We start from the raw sequence: 24997 nt of genomic DNA, 5'->3' as shown, positions 1-24997 counted from the left end.
GACTATGTCAGGCGTGGTCTTGTATGCCCAGCCCATCAAGGATACGTGGTCTAATCCAGTCTAACTGACAGGAAGGGAAATCACCAACCTTAAATAAAGAGGGGCCCCTGCCACTAGCCCCTGTCACCCCACTAGAATTGTGTTGATAGTTAAGAGACTGATCATTTGATGGCAAGTGGAATCAAACAAGACTTAGTAATGTCCATTCAGGAGGGTGGGAAAAAAAACAAGGTGGAAAGTAACCTTGATAATCCTTCCTTTTCTGTGAGGGAAAAAAAAATGAGAAAAAAAACAAAAACATCTAGGAATACACATCAGCTTATGCTTCTGGTCCCAGCTATTCGGGAGGGAATTGTCACTTGACCCCAGAAATTGGAGGCTGTAACACAAATAAATAAATGACCCCAAGACTAATATTGGGTTCAAACTTCAAAGTGAATGTCAGAAAAGCAAAGCAGCTGGCCACTAGCTTCTTACCTCTGCCTCAGGCTGAATGTGCTGATCCTGTCTCCATGAACTCTCACAAAGCCTCAGACTGTAACCTCTCCTCAGCATGGCTGGAGAATGAATGCCTCATACTGACCACTAAAGCCCCTACTTCTATCTTTTATACCCCTCTTGTGCTGAGATTAAAGATGTGAACTATGATGATCTTTTAGACTGATCTGGGTGGCCTTGGATTCGCAGAAATTCATCTACCTCTTAATCCGAGTCCTAAATTTAAAGGCGTGTACCACCACCTCCTAGCTTCTGGCTGCTGGGATTAAAGTTGTGTATCACCACTGCCTGGTCTCTGTAGCTTGAGGCTGACTTTGCTTTTCTCAATCCTCAGCCAAACTTTAACAAATCATAAATGATATATCACTACTGGATAAGATAGGGAGATCTTGCTTCAATTAAAAAGGAAGTGGCAAGGAAGGATTATAGGAGCCAAAGGGGTCAAGGACGCCACAAGAACACTGCCTACAGAATCATCTAAGCAGGGCTCATAGGGGCTCAGAGACTGAAGCCACAATCAGGGAGCCTGTATGGGTCTGAGTTAGGTCCTCTACATATATGTTACGATTATGTGGCTCAGTTTTCTCGTTGGACTCCTAACAGCTGGAACAGGGATGTCTCTGATTCTTTGATGTGTTTTTGGGACACTTTTCCTCCGACTGGGTTGCCTCATCCAGCCTTAATATGAGAGGATGTACCTAGTCTTATTGTAACTTATTCTCTATTCAGTTGATATCCCTGGGAGCCCTGCCCTTTTCTGAAGGGAACTGGAGAAGGAGTGAATCTAGGAGACAGAGGAAGTGAAGGATGGGCACTGAGAGAAAAAGAGGGAGGGAAACTGAGGCCATGATATAATATAAGAGAGAAGGATAAATTTGGAAACAAGAGAACAAGAACGTGCTTGCTCATTTCTGGGCAAGAACTCAAGAAAGTAAACAGACAGGGATATGGTGACTTTTAAAGCATATGCCTTTTTACATGTTTTCTTTTGTATTAAACAATTAAAGCTAATATGTTGAAGAAATTTCAGGATTTCTGATGGAATCACTCAACCTTTTCTCCTCTCTGTGTGTCTTAGATGATGAGGTCACAGTAGGCAAGTTCTATGCCACGTTCCTGATCCAAGAGTACTTCCGAAAATTCAAGAAGCGAAAAGAGCAGGGGTTGGTGGGAAAGCCTTCACAGAGGAATGCACTGTCCCTGCAGGTGAGGGGCTGGAGGGAGGTGCCCATACTCAGGTCCTGGTCACTTCCCTCTGACCCTAGCCAGGGTCCAAGTCTTGCTAGCTACTTAGAGGCCAACTCACATCCCAAGAAAACTTGTGAGCACTTTAAACCTTCCTGAAGATGGCTATGGAGAAGGCAAGGTGCTCTTCCTCTCTTCCATTCTTGCCCACATACCTCCATCAACCATCCTGCCAGCTTTCCCAGCCTCCAGTCCTACCTATTGCTCCTGAAACAGCAGATTTTCGTGGTCCTGTAATATGCCTTCATTCCTCCTAGATAAATGAGTAGGTTCTTCTACTCTAGGGTTGTTGGGGTAGGAGAGTTTCCAGGGAAGCCCATCTCTTGATGTGGATGCCCAGCTGCCTGGCAGAGAAGCTGAGAGGCAGGGGCTTGGGAAGGAGCAACAGGGTCCTGGCTGACTAAAGATCAGTAGAAAGGATCTGGGTCTTCACGAGTCCCTCTGGGTTCCAGGCTGGCTTACGAACTTTGCATGATATTGGGCCTGAGATCCGACGGGCCATCTCTGGGGATCTTACCGCTGAGGAGGAGTTGGACAAGGCTATGAAGGAGGCTGTGTCTGCTGCCTCTGAAGATGACATCTTCAGGGTAAGTGCCATGACTAGTGTCTTAACGAAGTTCAGTTTGGAGCAATATTGCACTAAATTGGTGTTTGCCTGATCTCTCTGAGGGGTGGCACATTCTTCCTAGTCAGCTGTCTCCTCATTCCTGTCTCCTTTCCAACCAACTCTGTGCCGTGCCATCCTCCTAGGACACGGCAGCTCAAAACAAAATATGCCCAGCTCTCAGAGAACACGGGAGCCTGTTTCTTAGAGAAGTTGCTCATCAGAAGGTGTGGAGTAGGGACTCCTGGCCTTCATCTAATATGAAAACCTGTTTTAGTCACCACTATTTTAATACCTGGCATATCTAATTAAAAACACAAACTTCTGGCTTTTCTTGGAGAAGAAAATCAGGTTAAGTGGCCACATTAGGTGTGGGTTCTTATGTGACAGCTAGACAAGCATGGGTTGCCTTTTTAAGATAGAACACATGATATCCAAGTCACAGTGGTACCCTCTAGGCCTCCTCCTCCTTTCCTGGAGTAATATTAAGGCGGTCAGAAAAATCACACCCTGCTGTGCCATAAGCCAGCAGTCTCCAATCTGGCTCCCTCCCTTCTACTTCCTGTCACTCCCAGGTCCCAGGTCTGGCTCCTAAGGACCTTCAGATATCAAATTAGACAAACATTGTAAACCACTGCTTCCCCAGCCCCTAACCACTACTCCTCCCACTCCTCACTCTGGGACAAAGAAAGAATATTGGAGAAAAATACTTGTTCCTGACTTCAGACCTCAAAGAACCCCTACAGGAAAGGAAGCTGCGATATAATCAATATAGTAGAGTCTTTACTCTTAGTACAGTTTGTAGCTCCATGAGCCAGTTGTATTTCCACTAAAACAATCTGGTCCGCATCTTGCATTCCTTCTTCTCACCCCTCAATACTCACAGCAAGCTCCACCAAGCTAAACGGCTGGCTTCTGTGAAGGGCGGCCATCTTGGACTTGTCCTTGAAACCCAACCTCAGTCTATGGTGCTGCTTCAGGAACAAACTTCCAGGGAGGCTTCTAGACCAGCAACCTCCTGCCTGCCCAGCCCAAGAGGGAATTCCTGTCCCGGTGCTACATGTAGGGGAATTGTAGAGCCTTGAGCATCTAAGTCCCTCTCTCTACCATGTGCCTAGAGTGTGTGCCTCTCTGAAGGGCAAGATGGCTTCCTGTGGCCTCTGCTCCTTGACCACTGCTATACAAGACAAGAGAGTTGGATGCAGGAGGGAGGAGAGAGAATGCAGAAAACTCTTCTCTACCTACTCTGTCTTGTCTACAGAGAGCTGGAGGCCTGTTTGGCAACCATGTCAGCTACTATCAAAGTGACAGCAGGAGCAACTTTCCTCAGACCTTCACTACCCAGCGCCCACTGCATATCAACAAGACGACAAACAACCAAGGTGACACCGAGTCACCATCCCATGAGAAGCTAGTGGACTCCACTTTCACCCCCAGCAGCTACTCATCCACGGGCTCCAATGCCAACATCAACAATGCCAACAACACTGCCCTGGGCCGCTTCCCCCATCCCTCTGGCTACTCCAGCACAGTCAGCACTGTGGAGGGCCATGGGCCTCCCTTGTCCCCTGCTATCCGGGTACAGGAGGCAGCATGGAAGCTCAGCTCCAAGAGGTAAGTGGGAGGGTAAGCCTGAGCATGAGGCTCACACACCCTAGCCAGATAACACCAGGAAAGACGGACTTAGACTCCTCAGCCTTCTGTGGAGGCTACTGGAGTCAGCTTACCACACACATCTCCTGTTCACACATGCCAATGTCAGTGAAGACATTACTCTGCTTCCCAGGTGTCTGCTGAGATGCCATACCTCTGACAGTCCTGTCCCCTCTCATCCCATGTTAACCTGTGACCCTCCAAGATGTGTGACTTGGGCCAATACGACAAAACCAGCCCTTGCCTTTCCCAAGTCCCTAAGCCCGGCTTTTCATCCAGTTGAGACTGGGCAGTGTATCCACCTCCTTAGCAGTAGTGTAGAATGGTCCTAGGGCCTTGACCATGTCCCCCATGCCTGGCTCACCCTTCTCCCCACTGCCTGTGCTGTAGGACACACCACTATGAAGTGCAGGTGTGGTGGATGCTATAACTGCTCTAGGCCTTAAGGACGCACGCCCTGGGCTGCAGCAGGTACCTCTTTGCCTGCTTCATCAGCCATAGGCTACTGAGCCAGGATGGGAGAGGATACCCTCTGCACCTTGTCCATCACCCTCAACTAGCTGCCCTTCCAGTTCACTGGTTCTCAGTGCAACTGCCCATTTTCTTGCCCTGTGGCCTAGAATATAATCAAGTATTTCAGGCATCTCTTCTGAATCCCAAGAGTCCTGATCTGCTATCCACAGAGCAGCATTCCTGCTCACTGGTTTTCACGAAATCCTGTTTCCAGGTGGCTACATGAAAGTCTGCATAGCCCATGCATTTGACTGACTGTTACCATGGCATCCATCCTCCCTACTGAATGCTCTGGGACACTAACTGCTTTAACCACCCAATAGCAGTGCTGGCTGAGCCCTTGGACCCAGGAGATCTCTACACAGAGCGTGCGTGCTGCTCTGACACTGGTTCTGCCTAGGAGAGTATTAAGATGAGACAGTTGTCCCATGCCTGTCCAGTGGCCCCACTCTTTTTTGCAACACTTTGAGGATTCAGACCTAGTTCTAGCTCTTCCCTTCTATGCCTTGTGAAAACCTCTCACTTTTTTTCAAACTTTGATTTTATTTAGTTTTTTCTTGACAGTTTCATACACACACACACATATATAATGTATTTTCATCATATTCACACACCATCACCCTCTCTTATCTCCTTCTGCTCCTGTCAGTCTCCTCCCTACTATCATGCCTTTCTTTTTTATGTGGTCCACTGAGTTTAGCTAGGGTTGCTTTGGTAAGAATGGGTAGAAGGTTACACACTGAAGATGAGCCCCCATTCTCCTCCCCAGCCAATGGCGCCTCACGGAGGGGTGGAGCCTCCTGAGCCCCGCCCACTCTGTGATGCCATGTTGACAGGCCCAGTCTTGTGAGAAGGAAGCAAACAGTGGAATCATCCAGCTTCCTGCTCCCTCTTCCCAAATGGTCCTTGAGCCTTGGAAGGAGTGATGCAGAAGTCTTATTTAGATACAATAAATTATTGTCAGCACTTGGACTACATGTGAGTCTCTGCTGCTCACAGCTAAAAGAAACATCTCTGACCAAGGCTGATCGTAGCACTAACCTATGGGTACAAATATAAATACTTAGAAGGCATGATGACTGCATATCTGTGTATTAAACAACAGTAGTGGGTTCCTGTAGGCTTAGGGAACTGACATGGGGGCCCATAAGAGCTGTGCTGCAGAGATGTACTGAGCCACACAAGGAAGAGGGAGAGAAGAAATGACCGAATGGGCAGGAGGCCCTGTCCCAGGAGGGACAGGATTCTACTCTGAGGCACATCCAGGTGTGGCGGTTCTTTAGCTCAGGAAGTACCCAGGCGCAGCACAGACTTTAGCTTATCCTGCCTGCTTCGAACAAGCCCTCTTTGTGAAGTTTCTTCCCTGTGCCTTCACTCCGGGGTCAGAACAAATTGAGCATGATTCCAGAAACTTGTCAGATGTTTCAAACAGCCACCTAAAGGCTCGGCCGTCCACAGCTGGCCCGTGGTACCCCGTATTGATTGCACAGTCCAGGACTCTGCCTCAAAACTACATCTTCCCCACTTTTGTCTTCATGCATGTTCATGATTGTGGAGTGTGCATGCGCTCATGTGTGCCTGTGTTTAGAGGCCAGAGAGTGACGTCAGATGGCTTCCTCAATGCCTCTCCACTGAGGCAGGATCTCTCACTGAACTTGGAGCTCACCAGTTCAGCTAGTTGTGCCAGCTTCTCTATGTGGGTACTAGGGATTGCCTCTATATCTGGCAGGGAATGTGTTACTCTAGTGTTAGAGAGGAGAAAACTGAGGCGTAGGGTTAGCTAAAGGTCTTGGGCCAAGGAGTAAGTGATCTGGGGACAGAATTGAGACCTCTTTGAGTCTCCCACACAGAGCCCTGACTCAGCTTGTGGCGTCTGTGCTCTGCAGCTTCATCAGAAGCTGTGGGATTGTGTCTCTACATATGCCCAGTGCCACTTCCTTGCTGAGGAAGAGGCAGGAGGCTGGAAGATGCTGATACCTTTCTCCACTCTGAATGCTACAGGTGCCACTCCCGAGAGAGCCAGGGGGCCTCGGTGAGTCAAGAGATGTTTCCAGAAGAGACCTGCAGTGTGAGGATGAGTGAGGACGCTGAGTACTGCAGTGAGCCCAGCCTGCTCTCCACAGACATGTAAGCCTCCTGTCCAGGTGACCCTAAGTGTAGGAAAGAGAGGGAACCCGTCCTCCGGACCAGACAAGGACATATCAGCAGTGCCTGCGCAGGATTCCCTCTGCAGATTGGGTTGCCTCCCTGCAGACACTTCCGGGAAAGCTTTTACACTGTGAGGCTGTGACCAAGTCATGGGTGGATTTCTCAGTATGAGTCAGTATACATATATGATGCTTAAATAAACATGTATGGGACAGCTTCTTTTAAGTCTGGCCTGAAGATGAACAGTTAGCATGCCTAGGGATGCTAGTTCAGTCCTCTTAGGAACATTTAGCTTTCATCTAGATCTACTGGGTGGCTATAATGTTCATCTGGGGAGAAGGACTAATGCTTTTTGGGTTGGTTTGGGTTGGGTTGGTTTGGTTTGGTTTGATTTGGTTTGATTTTATTTTATTTTATTTTTGGTTCTTTCAAGACAGGGTTTCTCTGTAGCCCTGGCTGTCCTGGAACTTGCTTTGTAGACCAGACTGGCCTCAAACTCAGAAATATCCCCCTGCCTCTGCCTCCCAAATGTTGGGATTAAAGGTATGCGCCGCCACCACCCGGCTAGGACCAGTGCTCTTAAGAATAAGACCAGCATATATTTTATGAATAACGAGAAAATAAGGACCTCAAAAGTGCCGAACTCAAAGTAATATAAAAAGATGGAGGTGTTCGTTACATATTGTCCATACCCGTTGAATTATCACAGTGCACCTGATAATACTGTGCTATTATGTATCAGTCAACAAACTTTACTGTCTAAGGAAATGGACATTAACTGCCCAGACTTAGTCATTATACATTATCTACATATGCCAAATGATCACACAATGTCTCATAAATATGCAGTTCAGTTAATAATAATTGATATAAAAAATAAGCAAAAAGCAACAGAAAGTTGCTGCAAAAGCAAATATTGTTTATGAAGTGTGTGCTTAAGTGTGTGGCTCCCTGGCTCCTTGTAAGATGTTTGTGACTGCTGAAGACACCGTTCACGTTCCACAAAATGCTTTGCTGCGCACCAGCTTCTTGGGCCCTTAAAGTTAAGGCCCAGATGGAGCCTTATTGAATTGTTCTTATTGAATACTTGCCTAACTCCAAAAAAGTCAGCTTTGAATCCAGGAGATTTTGCTAAGTATTTAGGAAGAGATCAGAGACGAGGGAGAAAATGTGAACCTTTCTAAGCAACCTCCCATGGAGCGGTACCAGTGCCCGGGGGGCACAGACATGCAGAACAACCCAGCAGCAGCATAGCTGGAGCTGTGTACCAGGCCAAGCAGAAGTCAGGTCTGCAAGAGTAGGGGCAATGGAGCAAGAAGATGTACTGGGGGTGGGGCTTGTCTAGTTGGGGATGGAAGCAAAGCTTGGCAGAGTAAAAATATGAGATTCTTAAGTCCCAAGCTCTCCTGCACATAGATACATTCTCAGAATCGCGTGCTTGGTTGCCAGGGTGGACTCAGAGGAAACAGGCTTCAAGCATAGCTCAGTGGTAGGGTGTTTTCATGGCATGCCCATGGTTCTGTGTTCTATCCTCAGTGCCGCAAGAAAATGAAAAGGCAAACTTAACAAAGGAGTTTTAGTAGTAGCAGTCTGAAATCTAATCTACATGACTGAGGGCCGGGTTACAACTGTGCTCCTCAAACTGAAGACTGATCAGTGGAGGGTCACAAAGTTACTTCAGTGGATAATAGCCAACAGTCATTGCAAAAACTAATACCAGCTAAAGTAGTATAGAGATAATCAGAGAGTAGTACATGCAAAAAGTGGAAAGTCTCATATGGATAGGTATGTCTATGATACTGGAGATATGTACAATGTATTTTTCATTGTGAGGCACCATCAACTAGATGCCCTAACAGAGTTGTTTTCAACCCATGGGTCATGGTCCCTTTGGGATTCACCTAAGACCATTTGAAAACATAGATGATTCATAACAGTAGTAAAATTACAGTTTTGAAGTGGCAATGAAAATAATTTTATGGTTGGAGGCCACCACAACACGAGGAACTGTATTAAAGGGTCTCAGCGTTAGGACACTTGAGAACCACTGCATTAATTGTTGCTGCTGTCCTGCTATCTGCTGACTGTTTGATTGTAGGATTGCTACAGATGTGGCTTATGTGCTTTTGATAGTGAAGGGATAGTCAGGCAGGGAAGAATTGGAGAGGTAAAGGATATTGTGGTAGCATTGAGAATGACCATAGTGAACAGCATAGACCTACTATGTAAAGACTGGCAGGCATCTAAGGTACTTCTTAGTTAGACTTCTTCTTCCAACTTCCTCTATACCCAAGAGTGCCTCCACTGGCTGAAATCAGAAATGTAAGGCTCAGGGGTAAGATAGGAGTTCAGTGTTATAGTACTTACCTAGCATGCATGAGGCCTTGAATTCCAATCCTCAGCCCACTGGAAAAAAAATAATAAACACAAAAATCAACTACAAGGTTCCTGTACAGGATATGTATCAAGAGCCGGGACCCCTAACAAGCAGTCCTATGAAACAGCTACGATGCCTGCGAGCAGACGCAGGTTTCTTAGCACACCCTGATACCTGTTCCCCATACCTATAGTGTAGGTGCCTAGACAGGCATTGCCTTCACTAAGGAAAACGGAAACTGCTTTCTGGGAATAGCAGCTGTCCTGGTGGGTGGTGCCTCTCAGCCTTCAGGAACAAGCGCCAAGCATTCTCTGTTCCAGACTCTCCTACCAGGATGATGAAAACCGACAACTGACATCTCCAGAGGAGGCGAGGAGGGAGATCCAGCAGTCTCCGAAGAGGAGTTTCCTTCGCTCTGCCTCTCTAGGTAAACTCACGTGTTGCTCTGGAGATGGAGATAGTAGTCACCTCCAAGATGGCAGTGGTCAGACACCAAGGGGCAACTGAGAAACTGTTTGAGCCTCAGTAAGCAGGCCCTAGAGATGGGCTGGGAGGCATGCAGAGTGACAAGATAATGTAGCAGCTTTCTTGGACCATTAGTCCCCAGATCATGACACAGACTTCTTATTAATTATGAAAGCTTGGCCTTAGCTTAAGCTTGTTTCTAACTAGCTCTTTTAACTTAAATCAACCCATTTCTCTTCATCTACATGCTGCCATGTGGCTCGTGGCTTTTGCCTCTCCTCCTGAATGTCCTGCTCCTTCTCCATCTCCTTTGGAGTCTCCCTAACATCTAGATTCATCTCCTCTTCTCTCTGCCCGGACGTCCCTTCTAAGCTCTTCCTGCCTAGCTATTGGCCATTCAGCTCTTTATTAAACCAATCAGAAGGCACCTTGGCAAAGACCCATCTGCAGAGTATACAAAAAGTTATTCCACAAGATAGCTCTCCAAGGACTGAGTTTGTTAGAATGGAACTTAGACATTGGCTACTCAGACGCCTAGGAGAGAAGCTGAGGCATACAATGTGCTTGGGACCAATAACACTAACCCTACCTCACCCAAGAACGAGCCTCTTTTAGTCAGCTCTGTCACCGTAATAAAACAACCCAAGGTGATCAGCTTAAAAACAAGAAAGATGAATTTGGGCTCAGTTTTGGAAGCTCTAGGGTCTGTGGCACGGTAGTGCATCATGATGGGAAATGTGCCCTTTGAGGGAAAGAGACCAGTGTCCCATGATCTCCTTCAAGACACATGACCAAAGGCAGAAAGCTCCCATGAGGCTCCACCTTTTAAATAATTAAACCAACCCCTCAGCTGTACCAAACTGGGGACTAAGACCTAATGCATGGCCCGAGGTAGACGGGGATCTAAGCTGTAGCAGAGCTGTCATAGGCCGGTGCCATCACCTGTGTCCCGATTCGAGTTCTTGGGCTGCTTTTGCAGGTCGAAGGGCCTCCTTCCACCTGGAGTGTCTGAAGAGACAAAAGGACCAAGGGGGAGACATCTCTCAGAAGACAGCCTTGCCCTTGCATCTGGTTCATCACCAGGTACTCACACCTGTGCACAGGCCACACCTCTCTAGGGTGACAGCAGATCCCAGAAACCCTTCTGTCTGCCCTTCTCCCAGGGCTGTGAATCAGCCCCCCTGCCTAGGGCCATCCACTGCTCTGCAGATACCACAGTGACACTGGAAGGCAGGTCCCCTAGACATCCTGGTGAGGGTTCCTTTTGTGATTCTAACCGGAAGCTTCAGGTATCCGGAGCTGGCTCCTTACAGCAGACATCCCTCCCCCACACTGCCTTAAACTGCACTCTCTGAAGCAGATACAGTCAGACCTGGGGTTTATGGGACCCGGGAGCTGAACTTCACAGCCGTCTGTCTGTCCACTGCAGTGAGAAATGATGGCAGCATGGTTAAGAGTAGGGAATGCTGGGCATGGTGGCCATGCTTCCAATCACAGCATTCAAGAGGCTAAGGCAAGAGGGTGGAAAGTTTAAGACTAGGCTGAACAGTCCAAAAAAAAAAGGGGAATGGTCTCCAAGGAGACAAGACCTGGGAGACTAGTTAGGTAAAAATCTATCCTAGAATGGCACAGCTGAGAAAGTGAAAACACCAGTGTCACACTCACTCTTGGTAATGTAGAACAAGTAGAAACTTCAGGCTACAGCCAATACTTTACCTGCAGCAAATGGGGATCTAAACCTCAGCTCCCCAGTTTACCTGTGTAATTACACACTTCCTTTGGACCTGTGGTTTCAGTGTGTGTGTGTTTGTGTGTGTGTGTACATGTGTGTCTGTGTGTTAATACATGTGTCCACGTGTTTATGTGTGTGGGCACAAGCACACAAATGTCAAATGTGTTTTATAAACTGATACAACTTCAACTCAAAGGCCAAAGCACTGTCTAAACAGGGATTATTGTCACAAACTTTCCAACATAATGAACACAGCTTTGTGCTTCCCTCAGAAGCTGGGTACTCCATGAGCTGGAGAGAAGGAAGGAAAGCAGGATGTAGGGACACTGTATGTTCTATTTTGAAAGCTTTCTCCAAGTTGGTTTTGTCCATCTGCCCTTGTGCCCATCGGTGGAAAGTGAGGTTTCTCTTGGTGTCCTCTGCCCCCTCCCACCTGTCCTCCTTGTCCCCCAGAGATGAACGTTCCCACCACACAGTGTCATTCTTTTCAACAAACACATCACATCTGACAGTGGACAGTGCGAGAGTCACAGGGACAGTGGGAACGCAGGATTGCCCTCAGGATTCTCTGGAGCATTTGGGGATAGAGAAGGCAGACATGGAAATCGCTCCTCAGTCAATGTTAGACAGGAGTCAGAACACCCTGCTTGAGACTGACAGGGCGTTATCCGAGGGCCTATTTCATTGTAAAATTTTGAATGGTGACTTACTGAATACTGGTTTTGTCTCGGTCTTTATAATAGACACTATACCTCAAAAGCCTTATTTCACTTGACTTCACCCTGCCCTATAGGTCAGTGCATTGAGAGGGCACTGGCGAATCCTGGCTCTGTGGGGAACACATCATCCTTGTCCTCTCTTCTCTAATGGGAAAGCCAGAGGGACTGAATCCAGAGACTATGAATGGCAGAGCCAGTCTTCACAGTGGATGGTCAGGACTGCACTCAGTTGTAAAGTCCTGAAGCCAGAGGGAAATGCCATCGCGTCATAAGGAGACGCTCACCAAAATATTTCTGGATATTATTGAATCCTACACCAAGTCTCAGTGAGGTAGACAGGATTTGGGCTTTGAGAACTCTAGGCAAATCTCACTGGGAAATATTAGCTTCAAAGTTAGTCTCCTGGTAACTCCTTTTCTTATGTCCACAGGCATTGGCAGTGGCAGGTTTGAGCCCTCTCCTGCAGAGAAGCCATTCTCCTTCCAAGTTCCCCAGGCCATGCCCCACACCCCCTGTCACTCCAGGCAGCCGGGGCAGGCCCCTACAGCCCATCCCCACCCTACGGCTGGAGGGGGCCGAGTCCAGCGAGAAGCTCAACAGCAGCTTTCCATCCGTCCACTGCAGCTCCTGGGCTGACGAGACCACCGCCTGTAGTGGGGGCGGCAGCATGGCCCGGAGAGCCCGGCCCGTCTCCCTCACCGTGCCCAGCCAGGCTGGAGCTCCAGGGAGACAGTTCCATGGCAGCGCCAGCAGCCTGGTGGAAGCGGTATGTGAATGTGAGCTCCTGGGGAGGGAGAGACCTCGGGAAACAAGAGACTTTGGTGCAGAGGAGGAGCCTGGGTCCTTCCCACGTAAACTGGGTGTCAAGAGTGTGAACTAGGGAACTGCAGAAGGAAGGCCTGGCCTGCAGTGAATCGCAACCACGACTCTACAAGCCGCTGGGTGTGAGGAACAGGGAGAAAGCCCTTAGTAAGGCGTGGGCCAGGGAACCCTAAGAAAGGCCTGCTGCCTCCCAGTGTTCACACGTGCTGGGGCTCGTCCCAAACAGAGGGCCAGGGGTCAGTGTGCTCAACTCTCACTGCTCAGGAGAACAGCTCCTCGGAGCTTTGGAAGCTTTCCAGAGGAAACTGGCGTTCTCAGGGCTCCCAGTGATTCCAACGCATGAATGACCAACTATAAGATGGCAGGTTTTTTTCTCCTTGGCTTCTGTTCCTCCTTTAGAGAGTTCGGTGTCACAAGTCCTCTGCCCCTGAGGAGCGTCGATTCCAACCCTAGCACCACATTTTAGGGGCCTTTGACAAACTGAAACAAACCCCAACCAGTGTGGCAGGGTCCTTAGAAACCATCTAAGAGAAGTGGTGGAGGGGAGGCCAGCACAGCTCTCCTCACTGAGAGGACTGGAAGGGGGTCAGTTCCCATCTCTGGACACATCTGGCTGCATCTGTCGTGTGCTCAGATGGACCTGGGAGTGGAGTTCAGTCAATAACCATGGTCCTCCCAACTCGAGACACTAAGTCTCCATGTAAGCTTCCTTGAGCTTGCTCATCTCAAAAGTCCCGAGACTCTAGGTGTAGTGAGACCTTGGGAAAATGGGTTTCAGCTCTCAAGAGCTCCCACTGAGCAGTGAGGGCAAACAGGTCAAAGAGTAAGCATGCTGTGGCTGGAACAGGCAGGGGAGCAGTAGAAAAAGTCAGGCCAGGTGAGGAGAGAGTGACTCGGGCAGAGCGGGAGGAACGGGCATGGGAGAAAAAGAGACCACCCTGACTGCCGGATTCTACCCCTTCCCTCAGAGACTTAGTAATTGTCCTTCAGCTAGTCACTAAAGCAGCCAGCAGGAGGGCGGACACAAGATGGTCACCTGCAGCCCTCCCAAACAAAAGCAGGGCATGCATGCTACACAAGGAACCCTGGAGCTACAGGCAGCTGACCAGGGGTGGGGGCGGTGGTTAACACCATATGAAAGCGAAGGCTTCTTGGAAAGGACAATATGAAAGATGGCTTGGGGGCCACAGGGGAGAAAAGGAAAGGAGGCAGGCTAAGACCTACCCGCGGAGAAGCAGAGCAGGTTCCACAGCCCCTCTGCAAGTTCCTCCTCATTTGGTGATAGGATATTGTTTGAACCGTCCTCTGATCTGTTTATGCCCACTTCATTTGGTCCACACCCCATCTCTACTCTCCTGTGAGTGACCCTCTTAGCACACAAATACAGACACACAAACATGCAGACACACCCCACACACATACACACTTTTATACACATTCACACATGCATGCATCCATACACACATACCCACAAGCACATGTTATGTACACACAGACGCTCTACTTTGCAGCAGCCTGCGACTTCATCCTTAGGGAACTTTGAACTCCAGTGACCACGCCCCTCTTCTGTCTTCTTGCCCCGCCTTTCCAGGTCTTGATTTCAGAAGGACTGGGACAGTTTGCTCAAGATCCCAAATTCATCGAGGTCACCACCCAGGAGCTGGCTGACGCCTGTGACATGACAATAGAGGAGATGGAGAATGCGGCAGACAACATCCTCAGTGGGGGCGCCCAGCAGAGCCCCAACGGCACCCTCTTACCTTTTGTGAACTGCAGGGACCCGGGGCAGGACAGGGCTGTGGTCCCAGAGGACGAGAGCTGCGCATATGACCTGGGGCGAGGCCGGAGCGAGGAGGCGCTCCCGGACAGCAGGGCCTACGTCAGCAACCTGTAGTCCACAGGGCTGGCGAGACGCGGGTGTTTTTTATTCGTTTCAATGTTCCTAATGGGTTCGTTTCAGAAGTGCCTCACTGTTCTCGTGACCTGGAGGTAACCGGAACAGCGTCTTCATTCACTGCTGTCAGGACAAGCCTCAGAGCTGGGCGGTGTGCGGAGTCGGCTTTTCAGGGGAGAAGGCCAAGGCCATGGTGCAGGACTCCAGCACCTTCCCGCGGCAGCACCGCCCAAAGGACCCCACCCCCCTAAGCAAAAGGGTGTTTTCCCCTTGCTTGTATAAACAGTCATTTGCACATGTTCTGTCTGAGCCTGGCCGTCTCAATGGAGCAGGGACCCAGGGATCTGTGGCAGGAGTGGGCCAGCGCCCCGTGCAGGGGCTGGGGAGGTGGCTGCAAGGTTCCCAGCAGTGCAGGCCTGGTCCCTTCAGGGACCCCTCCCCTGCAGGAGCTGAGGTGCAGGTGGCTAGAGCCAGTGCAGACCACGCCACCCGCCCTCAGCCAGCCAGGCCAGGGGGCGCAGGCTGCTGCCTAGTAATCTTGGTTTCATGGTTTGATGGTCCTTGTTAGCATGTTGCGGTTTTCTGGGGTTTGGTTTCTTTATTTTTTTTATTTGCTGTGCTTTCCCACGTGGAAGGGAGGAAGAAGAGCGTTTACAGTTGTGCAGCCTCACTGTTTCCACATTTGCGTTATTTAAGTCGGATTTGGTTTTTATTATATTCTTTAAATGGTGCGGTTTTCTCCCCCACCCCTCCTTTTCCACCCATGGAGCGAGGGCTCAATATCACCACAGGCAGGTTTACCTGCTCTGCGTATGCCCAGTAACTTGTCGAAATTTCCTTAAGTAACAGCACCTTTTTCCGCCTTTCTTTCTGGTTGGGTTGAGCGTCACAATCTGCAGGTAACAGGCAGTTAGATAAGCTATTGCACGCCTGGGTCGTTGAGCTGGGCTCCGTTCTAAGCTGGGCGTATGGATAGGTTTCAAGAGAGAGGATGTATGATCATCTGTGTGTCACACGAGTGTCCATAGTGGGTTGTCTGTGCGTGTGTGCACCCACATGGTGCGTGAGCACCCCATTAACCCCCCACACCTCCACCCCTGCACAAAAGTCCGTAGATCCCCATTCCGGTTTGACTGCAGGGAGCTCTGAATCTGGGGCTGTTCGAAAGCAAAAACAAATCACTGTCTCTGCTTCTGCTTCTGAAACGAGACTCGGTAACTGCATTTCCTGTCCCACGAGATATGCAAAAGCAATGCAATAATATCCATTTTAAAATACGATTGTGAGTTGTGTCAGCATTAAAATTCTATTTTAAAAAAACACAAAATTTAAGGGAAAAACTCAAGAAGACATTTTGCTTCGATATATTCTGTGTAATGTTTTATTGCATTGATAATGTTTCTGTTGAAGAAACTGTTATACTTGAATTCAGGTCAGTTTCAGTATTTTTCAAATATTTTTTTAAAAACTGAATTGCAATTGTGCCAAGCAAATATAATGACTTAAGTTTGTTTTAAAATTCACTTCTTGTATATTTTGCTGCATGTAAAGTAAATCATTTTGTATTTGGAGTGTGACAAGCTTTACCTTTGAACTCGTAAGTGCTGTTTCTACATGTGGTTGGGGAGGAGATGGTTTTCTTTCGTTTGCAAAGTTAACAAAGGTATCCCTGATGTCACTCCTCACTCTGCTCTCCACTGGCAGGTCTGGGGTTACCATTTTGCATGTCCTGTGTTTTGTTTCCATTTCCCTCAATATCTTTCCAAAACCAGGTGGTAAGACAGTCCATGCTACATCTTGCTTTGCAAGATCAGGGCATGTTTCACCCAGATCCTCACTTGCTGCCTTCCGCCCTCTCTGTGAATACTTGTCCGGGATGCTCCTGTTGAGGTGACTGGCTTTCTGAAGCACTCCCACAGCACGTGTCCCAACTGAGAGGATGAGGTGACTTCCAGACTGGGCCAGTGGTAGGACAGATTCAGCTTTGACACATGGTCTACCCAAACGCAGACAGCCGTAGCCATGCCTGCAGAAAGGGGACAGGATGGAAGTGCGGTCCCTCTAGAAGCTACTCATCCTCTGCTTCCACAGCAGGAAGGGGAGAAGAGGCAGGGGCATCAGGATCTCATAGGGATGAAAGGAACAGGCTGTGTGAGGCTTTTACTCAGGCTCCTCTGTGTCTGCCTTCAGCAACCCTTACAATCAGCACCAGGTCCTTCAGTTGCGTCTTAACAGGAATGGTTGAAAAGGAAGGGCTAAGGAAAATGAGACTCAACCATTCACCCAGATTTTACGTAGGTACGGAATATCTTCCCATCCCACTGTCCTAACAGTCTTTTGGGGAGATTATGTGAGAATCTGCTAGAAATTCCAGCAAGGGTGTTCTTCAGCGAAGATGAATCTGCTCTCATGGTCTGTTTCATGAAAATGCAGAGATTGGTGCCCAGTGTGCACAGGTTAACCAGAGTCTAGAAACAGCTTTCCCTTTGGATTTCCCTGTGCCATTGACCTGGTGTTTATGCACCCTTTGCAGTACCAGTGACAGCTTCTAGATATGTAGAGTAGATGGCAACCTTTGACTTGTTTCCACAAAGTTCTACGACTGTGTTGATATGACTGTAGTGACGATGGAGAGGGGAGCCCTCCGATTGGCTGTGTGGTTCCTTCACGCATCTGACCCTAGGGAAGCGTGCTACTACACACAAACATGCATACTCTGCATGCTCAGTCTCCTCGTGCTGCCTTGCATTTCCTTTGGAAATCTGCACTGTCAGATTCTACTGAACAATGACATAAGCTACAGGCCAAGCTCCTGCCAGGACTCTGTCCAGTGTAGTTCCCCGAACCCCCCTATACCAGTCATACCCCCAGGCAGCCTTCTCCTTGATGGCCAAGAAAGCCAGAGTAGCCGTTCACTCATACACTGCACCCTACAAGAATGGCATCATCAGGGATGATGGGCCCCTTGCCCTTTGTTGCCAGAAGGAAGGGAGGGAGGTTCAGTGGTCAGTGGGTCTTTCACACTTGGCTTCATGGCCACCTGATTTGGCATATGCTGCCTGTCACCAGGACAGAGGGGAACAGTGTGTAGGAAAACCAGTGAACATCCACACCAGACTATCTGCTCTCCAGCCAACATGGAATTTTCCCAGTGACTGTTTTGAACGATTATCAGACCTTCTGTAAGCCTGAGAGTCCCTGCATAGCAGGGAAATTAGGCTGCAGCTGGGGACCAAAGAGACATGAAGGAGCATAGGCCATGTACTTAACATCTGTCCTATGACTAACTTTCTCTTTTATTTCCAATCTTTTCATGTGTGAGGCCATATTATACAAAGTCCAATTGGTTCCTTTCTGCCTGGTCCTAGAAGGTTCTTCATATCTTCAGGTTCTTCATATCTTCAAGTTAAAAGAGAGATACTTTCCTAGTCCTTGTTTGATTTGTAAATCTCTTCCCTGCTAATCATGGTTCCCATCTTTCTTAGCCTGTCTAGGAATCTGAGAGTCTGCCTTTTACCTCCCTCTGGTACTCTGGTTAAAATTTTGGGTACTATGAAGAGAAGGTCTGTTTCTTTCTCACAGTTCTCAGCCATCCAGAGCTCCAGAGACCCTAACAACAGGCAGTCCTTCCTTTGCCCAAATCAACACATTTCTGAGAACCCTTGAAGTCAGTAGAAGGAAAGTGTCTGTTGTACAGAGGCCAGGAGACACACTCCATTGCTCACGAGAGCAGACCAAGAGAGCAAGAATCGAGGTCAAGCATGGAGTCACATCTGGTCATCAGGGCTTTTAGTCTTCTCATACCACATTTCAAATGTTGTCAAGCAGGGAAGGATGGCCCCTCAACCCTGAGACCTTGAGTGACAGAAATGCCCTCACTCGGTAGCTAGAAACAATTTAGCTAGGACCTGAGGAAGGATTGTCTGGCTTTCAGAAGAGCTACTCAGAGCTCAGGGAAGCCAAAACTTGCTGTAAGTGCCCTGATTGACTCTGTTCTTCAGCAAAGCCGTGCCTCTGAAGCAGGTGTCAGCACAGAGAGAACTAGAGGGTGTAGGATGAGGAAAGGGCATGTCCTGACCCTATCTGTGTCATCGTATGGAAAGCAGCTTCTGTGTGGTCCACCCTTAGCAAAGGCTGATGGCGCCATAATCTGCTTTGTGAAAAATAAATTCCTATCCTAGGTGTTTTTCCAGCTAAATCAACCTAGCTAGAGAAATGTGGCTGGTCCTTACCTGGACAAGTGAGGCCCCTCCACCGCATCTGGCCAAAGAATTTGCTGATGGGAAAGTCATTGGGGGAACTTGGGTTCCCTCACCAAAGTCCATGTTCTACAGCAGCTGACGTGGGGAGAGGCGTTCTGGAAGGCTATGAGGGGAAAAGCACCCTTCCTATGATGTCAGTGACAGGTACCTTCCTGCCTTTAGCATTTCACTCTTTCTCTTCCTCCTCCTCCTCCTGCTCCTCCTCCTTCTTTTCTTCCTCTTCCCCTTTCCCTCCTCTGCAAACCCAGTGAATGGAACACAAAGGTGAAAGAAACCATTTGCAGATTCTTAACAGTGTTTTTTTATGCCATATCTTCACATCCTTAGGGAGGCAGTACACACACACACACACACACACACACACACACACACACACACACACCTAAGGCACAAGTGCTGAGGTGATGGCCACATTGTGATTTTTTTTCCCACATAAAAGGAGGACCGTAGTAGGTATGTTCAGCCTGTTCAGTTTGTGACTCTGTGTCCCAGAACAGCTATGGCTGTGACCCAGCACATTTGTAGATGATGTCTTATTATAATGAAAAAACACTGAACACCTTTGAAGAGGAACATATGGAAGAAGCTAGAACAATTTCCATGGGTGAAAATGGTGACAATTTTATTTATCTACAGTGAATGTTACTACCACTCTTAAACCCGCCCTTTTCCCCCAACCATCTTAAGAGGTTTGGTTCCATATAATATACGATAAAAACCTGATCTTCCTGGTTATGTGAGGAAGACCTGCTAACATATCTCTGGAAGGGAGTTGCAGAACGCAGCTGGATACATCAAGCATTGCAAATCATTCAAATCTGAGAGTAAAGTCTGCACTGAGATTTTCCTGTTGCGTTTCTCTTAGGTCTCTACTAGCTTTAAGGAAGACAGGCCAGGAAAAATACAATGAAAATGTGAAATGTCGTATCACCAGAGCCAAACTGTCTCAGAAGCTCACTGCTTTGGAGATATAACCACTCATCCCCATGGGAAATCCTATTCACCCCAGTTTCCCAGAATCTAAGTGATTTGTTGTATAAAGATTACAGAACAGATGACATGCCACTCACTCCAGCATAAATGACTCAATTATTGCAAATTTGCCACCTAAAATTTCCCTCGTGCACCACTCAGCAGGGTCACTTCACAGACAGTTTGGGGAGACAGAGACTATAGGGAATCAGAGGGGGATTCCATTTTCCATTTTTGGGGAGCAGTGTGACGGTACTGGGGGTTGAACCAAGGGCCTTCCTTGTGCATGCTGGACAAGCACGTTAGCTTTTATTTTGAAACAGCCTCTGCCTCCTAAGACTGCCCAGCACGGAGAACTACACCAAAGGTAAAAGCGGGAGAGAACTCTCTGGAATTGAGGACAGGTGATTTGTAAGCAAGCAGTCCCTGCAGAGGGCTTTAGAAGGCGTCACAGCGACCCACGAGCTATGGGCACCTTTCTGTTCTCCGCACAGCACATTTCCACATCTGCGTCCCATCCCCTAGACTTGAAATCCACCTCTCTGCCAGACCATGCACCCATCTGCCCTGCCCTGCTTGGACACGTGTTTCTCACTCACTGCCCTGAACAAAGCCTGAATGGCAGGGGAACAGCTGGGTTGCACACATCTGTGATGACAGCGGTTAAGAACAGCCTGTGGGGGAAAGAAGTCGTTGAGAAATGGGGTGGTAGATCCCCAGGAGTCAACGCTGCAATGTCGGCCTCTCTCATAACACTACCGTTCTACTTTAATCTGCCAGTGTTGCTAAGGAAAACTTCCCTCCATGTAAAGGGTCCACATAAAGCTGATGTCACCCCCACCTCTCCATGTGTCTACTCAGTCCACTTTTATGTCCCCGAGAAAACCTGTGTCATGTGCCATGCTGTTCCCAGAGAGGCATGGAGAGATGAACAGGCTTCTGTGTCACTCATATACACCTGCACATCCCACACCTGCCCCTCCAGGCTCTACGACACCACAGTCTGACTGTTGTAAATATTGTTGTACAGTTTGTAATCATCAAATAATCTCGTTGTCAAAGGCCCTGCCTGCTGCGCCTTCTCCCCCTCGAGCAAGGCCAGGGAATTTAGGAGGGAAACCCTTCAAGGAGAGCTTCAGGGTCCATCTCTGTGTGAGACGCTACTGTATATTCCTGTAAGATTGCATTTTTATCTAAGGAATGATGTTATTTAAAAAACAAACAAAAACGCAAAAAAGAATTGCAAATAAATTTCTTAACAATGTCAATCTTGGTTTAATCAGTATCTCCCCTCTCCACACCTGACCTTTTCTCCTGTTTCTCCAGGCCACAGAAAGAGATTTAACCCTCAATATTTTACTTGCAATGGATCCTTCAAAGCGGGGGAAGATGGGGGACTGTGACTCCAGCATAATCCCTAACTTCATGACCACAGTGGACCTCACATAGATGTCCTTCCATTTATGAAAGAGTCAACAAAAATGACCACAGGCAAATTAGGAAGCAGAATAAGAGAAATGAAATGGTTAGCTCAGAAAATAGAAGTACTGTCCCCTAAATAATTAATTTTGGATAAAGTGGGGTAGGGGTATATACTAGGGAAGGATTGCAAGGCTTTGCAGCTATCAAATGCAAGGTTCTGTGGTTACCATGACAATGTAAACTGGCTTACACAACGCTTACAGAATAGCCTCCATGAAAAACAGATTGTTGCAGGGATTCCAGGAGTCAGGGGAAGCGGCTCAGGAACCTGCCTCCTGCCTAGAGAAGGACTGCTCTGCTGGACTCTGGCTTCTTATAACTCCTCGGGAATCCCCAAAGAGGAATGCCTGTACAGTCAATTTATCTTAACTTTGACAAGTTCAGCTTTCATGCCAGCAGCCCACTCAGCCTGGTGCAGCAACTGAACCTTCATCCAGAGCAGCTGGCATGGATGGAGCCTGTGGAGCCACAGCAGATGGAAAAGCAAATCATCCTGAACATCAAAGGTCTGTCTGTACTCAGCAGAGATTGCTGCTTCTAACCACAGAAGTGCAAATACAGAAGCGGGAAATCATCCTTGTACCCCTATCACTGAAAGCTACTACCCCATCCAACTGAAGTGACTTCTTAGATTTAAAGGGCCAGCACCCTCTTCCATCCCTCTTTCCCTTTTTTCTCCTTTTGGAAACTAGACTCAAAAGCAACTATTTAGGTTAGGAATGTTGAAAAGTGATTGCCCATATCCTGGGAAAGGTTGACCTCAGAAAAGATGCAAGAAAGCCTAAGTTCATACATTGTGCTCATCAGACTCATTTCTGGGTGGGGGACTTACCCTTCTTCCTTATAGGTTTATAATCCCAACACTGAGGGAAGCTGAGGCAGGAGGGTGTCAATGAGTTTGAGGTTAGTCTGGCCTACATCATTAGTTCCAGGCCAGCCTAAACTACAGAGAGACCTTGCCAACCACACCCCACTAGGAAAGAAATGTGGGGAAGGGGACACCTGATTTCCAGAATCACCACATTTTTAGATTCAACTGTCTATTGTGCAACAAGAAGTCACAAAACATACAAAGAAATAGGCAATTATGACTCATTCAAAAGAAAAAAATTCAACATACCATCTCTGAATAAGCCGGGCGGTGGTGGCGCACGCCTTTAATCCCAGCACTCGGGAGGCAGAGGCAGGCGGATCTCTGTGAGTTCGAGGCTAGGCTGGACCGACAGCCTCCAAAACAATACAGAGAAACCCTGTCTCATAAAAACCAACAAAACAAAACAAAACAAAAAACAGACTTCCATATGATCCAGCTATACCACTCCTGGACATATATCAAAATGAGTCTCTCCGACTATACAGATACTTGCATATCCGTGTTTATTGTTACACTATTCACAATAGAAGAGGAAATGAAATCAGCCTAAATGCCCATGAGTAGATAAGGAAAATGTGATACATATACACATAATGTAATTGTATTCAGCTGTAATTAAAAATAAAAATATGAAAATTTCAATGAAATGGATGGATCTGGAAAGTCTTATATTAATTACTCAAAAAGACAAAACAACAATAATAACAACAAAAACCACATGTCTATCTGTACAGGTCCTAGCCCGGTGGTTCTTAACCTTCCTAGTACTGTGACTCTTTAGTACAGTTCCTCAGTTATAGCAACCCCAATCATAAAATTACTTTCACTGCTACTTCATAACTATAATTTTCTACTTTTGTGAATTGTAATGTAAATATCTGTGTTTTCTGATGGTCATAGGGGATCCCTGGGAAAAGGTCATTCAACCCCAGGTTGAGACAACTGTCCTAGCCTGTAATGTCTATTATACTTGTATGGCAGGCAGGGGTGATTACAGGTATAGGCTATGAAACTAGTAAGAGTAAAAAGAGGTCTTGGAAAGAGTGTGCAACCAGAAATATGTGTCCCAAAAGCAGAATGGAGGCTACTGAGGATGTGTGATCAAGGGAGAGTGAAGGAATAGGAAAAATTATGGGATGGAAGAAACAACAGAAACAAATGAAGCCCACAATTGTGTATACTAAATTTAAAAATTTAAGCTGGGCATGGTGCTGCACACCTTTAATTCCAGCACTCAGGAGGCAAAGGCATACATATTCCTTAGAGTTCCAGGACAATCAGAACTACAAAGTGAAATCCTCTCAAAAAAAAAAAAAAGGAAAGAAAGAAAAGATGATAAATGAAACTGAGCCATGTGTCTCTGAGGACATCAGTGACATGTAAAAACTTTTAACTACATAAACTGGAAAGAGTTATGGGGAGGAATGAGGGTGAATCTGACCAAAATGCATCATATGAGTGTATGAAATTCTCAAAGAACTATTAAAAATACTGCATTATTAAAACAGACTAACTTGATATAATAAAAAGCCTTGCAAAAAAAGCCCACAGTATACATGCACACTCAATGGCAAAGGTGAATTCTTTCCTCTAAGATCAGGAGCAAGGCAAGGATGCCCACCTCTGCCACATCTACTCAAAACAGTACTGTAAGTTCCAGCCAGAGTAAGAGCATCAAGTAACAGAGTATGACATAAAAATCATCTCTTTTCATGGGATATGTAGGAACCCTTAAAGATTCCACACCTAAAGAAAGCTAGACTAATACGTGAGTTTAGAAAAATAGCAGAAAACAAAACACACAAAACTCAGTTGCATTTCTTTGTTTCCTTGGTGTTGGGAGTAGAAAATCCACAGCTTTATACATACTAGGCAAGTGCTGGATGACTGAACTACACCACCACATTAGTTACATTTATATAAACTAACAATGAGCAATATGGAAACAAAATTATGAAAACTGTTGCATGATAAAACAAAAGATCCAGAGACAGATATTGGGGTTCAAGCTGAAGGTCAGAGAAGCAAAGCAGCCAAGCTACCAGAGAGCTCTTACCTCTAACAGAGGTTGGGCGTACCTGTGGTGATACATTATTTATGATTTATTAAAGCTTGCCCGAGGATTCAGAAAGCAAAATCATTCGCAAGTCATAGAAGCCAGGAACACACCTTTAATCCCAGCAGCCAGAAGCTAGGAGGTGGTAGTACACACCTTTAATCCTAGGACTCGGGATTAAGAGGTAGATGGATCTATCTCTGTGGGTCCAAGGTCACCCAGATCTACACAAGAGTGAATCCATCTAAAAGAGAATGATAGCTCACACCTTTAATTCCAACATTAGGAAAGTATATAGGACAGAAACAAGGTCTCAGAGAGGCATTCGTTCTCCAGCCACAGTGAGGAGAGCTCGTGGAGACAGGATCAGCACATTCAGCCTGAGGTAGAGTAAGAAGCTAGTGGCCAGCTGCTTTGCTTTTCTGATACTCAGTTTGAAGATTGAGCCTCAATATCAGTCTCTGGATCATTCATTTATTTATTTGTGTTACCCGGCCCTATTCTCAACCTTGCTCCTGTCTTATATACCTCCCCAATGCTGGGATTAAAGGCATGTGATCCCAGGTACTGAGATCATCTTTGTGTGAGCTGTTTTTCTTTGGGACTGGATCAATCTTTTGTAGATCTGCGACCTTGGACTCACAGAGATTCATCTACCTCTTAATCCTTAGTCCTAGGATT

General features: G+C 47.2%; 1 protein-coding gene across 37 annotated transcripts in view; it reads left to right on the top strand.

Moving 5' to 3' along the window:
* The window catches only part of Cacna1c (calcium voltage-gated channel subunit alpha1 C), a 551969-nt gene extending 530797 nt beyond the window's left edge, over positions 1 to 21172 (top strand). For all 37 annotated transcript variants that reach the window (XM_013110334.3, XM_040739165.1, XM_040739170.1 and 34 more), the window contains 8 exons: positions 1577 to 1704; positions 2196 to 2330; positions 3609 to 3961; positions 6515 to 6640; positions 9359 to 9465; positions 10483 to 10586; positions 12385 to 12720; positions 14368 to 21172. In XM_013110334.3, the coding sequence (XP_012965788.1) occupies positions 1577 to 1704; positions 2196 to 2330; positions 3609 to 3961; positions 6515 to 6640; positions 9359 to 9465; positions 10483 to 10586; positions 12385 to 12720; positions 14368 to 14670 (1592 nt within the window). In that variant the 3' untranslated portion in view covers positions 14671 to 21172. The remainder of the gene's footprint in view (positions 1 to 1576; positions 1705 to 2195; positions 2331 to 3608; positions 3962 to 6514; positions 6641 to 9358; positions 9466 to 10482; positions 10587 to 12384; positions 12721 to 14367) is intronic.
* Positions 21173 to 24997: the final 3825 nt, after the last annotated feature.

This window comes from Mesocricetus auratus, unplaced genomic scaffold (genome assembly GCF_017639785.1).
Source record: "Mesocricetus auratus isolate SY011 unplaced genomic scaffold, BCM_Maur_2.0 Super-Scaffold_100676, whole genome shotgun sequence".
In the NCBI taxonomy this organism is placed as follows: Eukaryota; Metazoa; Chordata; class Mammalia; order Rodentia; family Cricetidae; genus Mesocricetus; species Mesocricetus auratus.
Note: the sequence above shows the minus strand (reverse complement) of the source record. Positions and strands in the feature narration are given on the sequence as shown.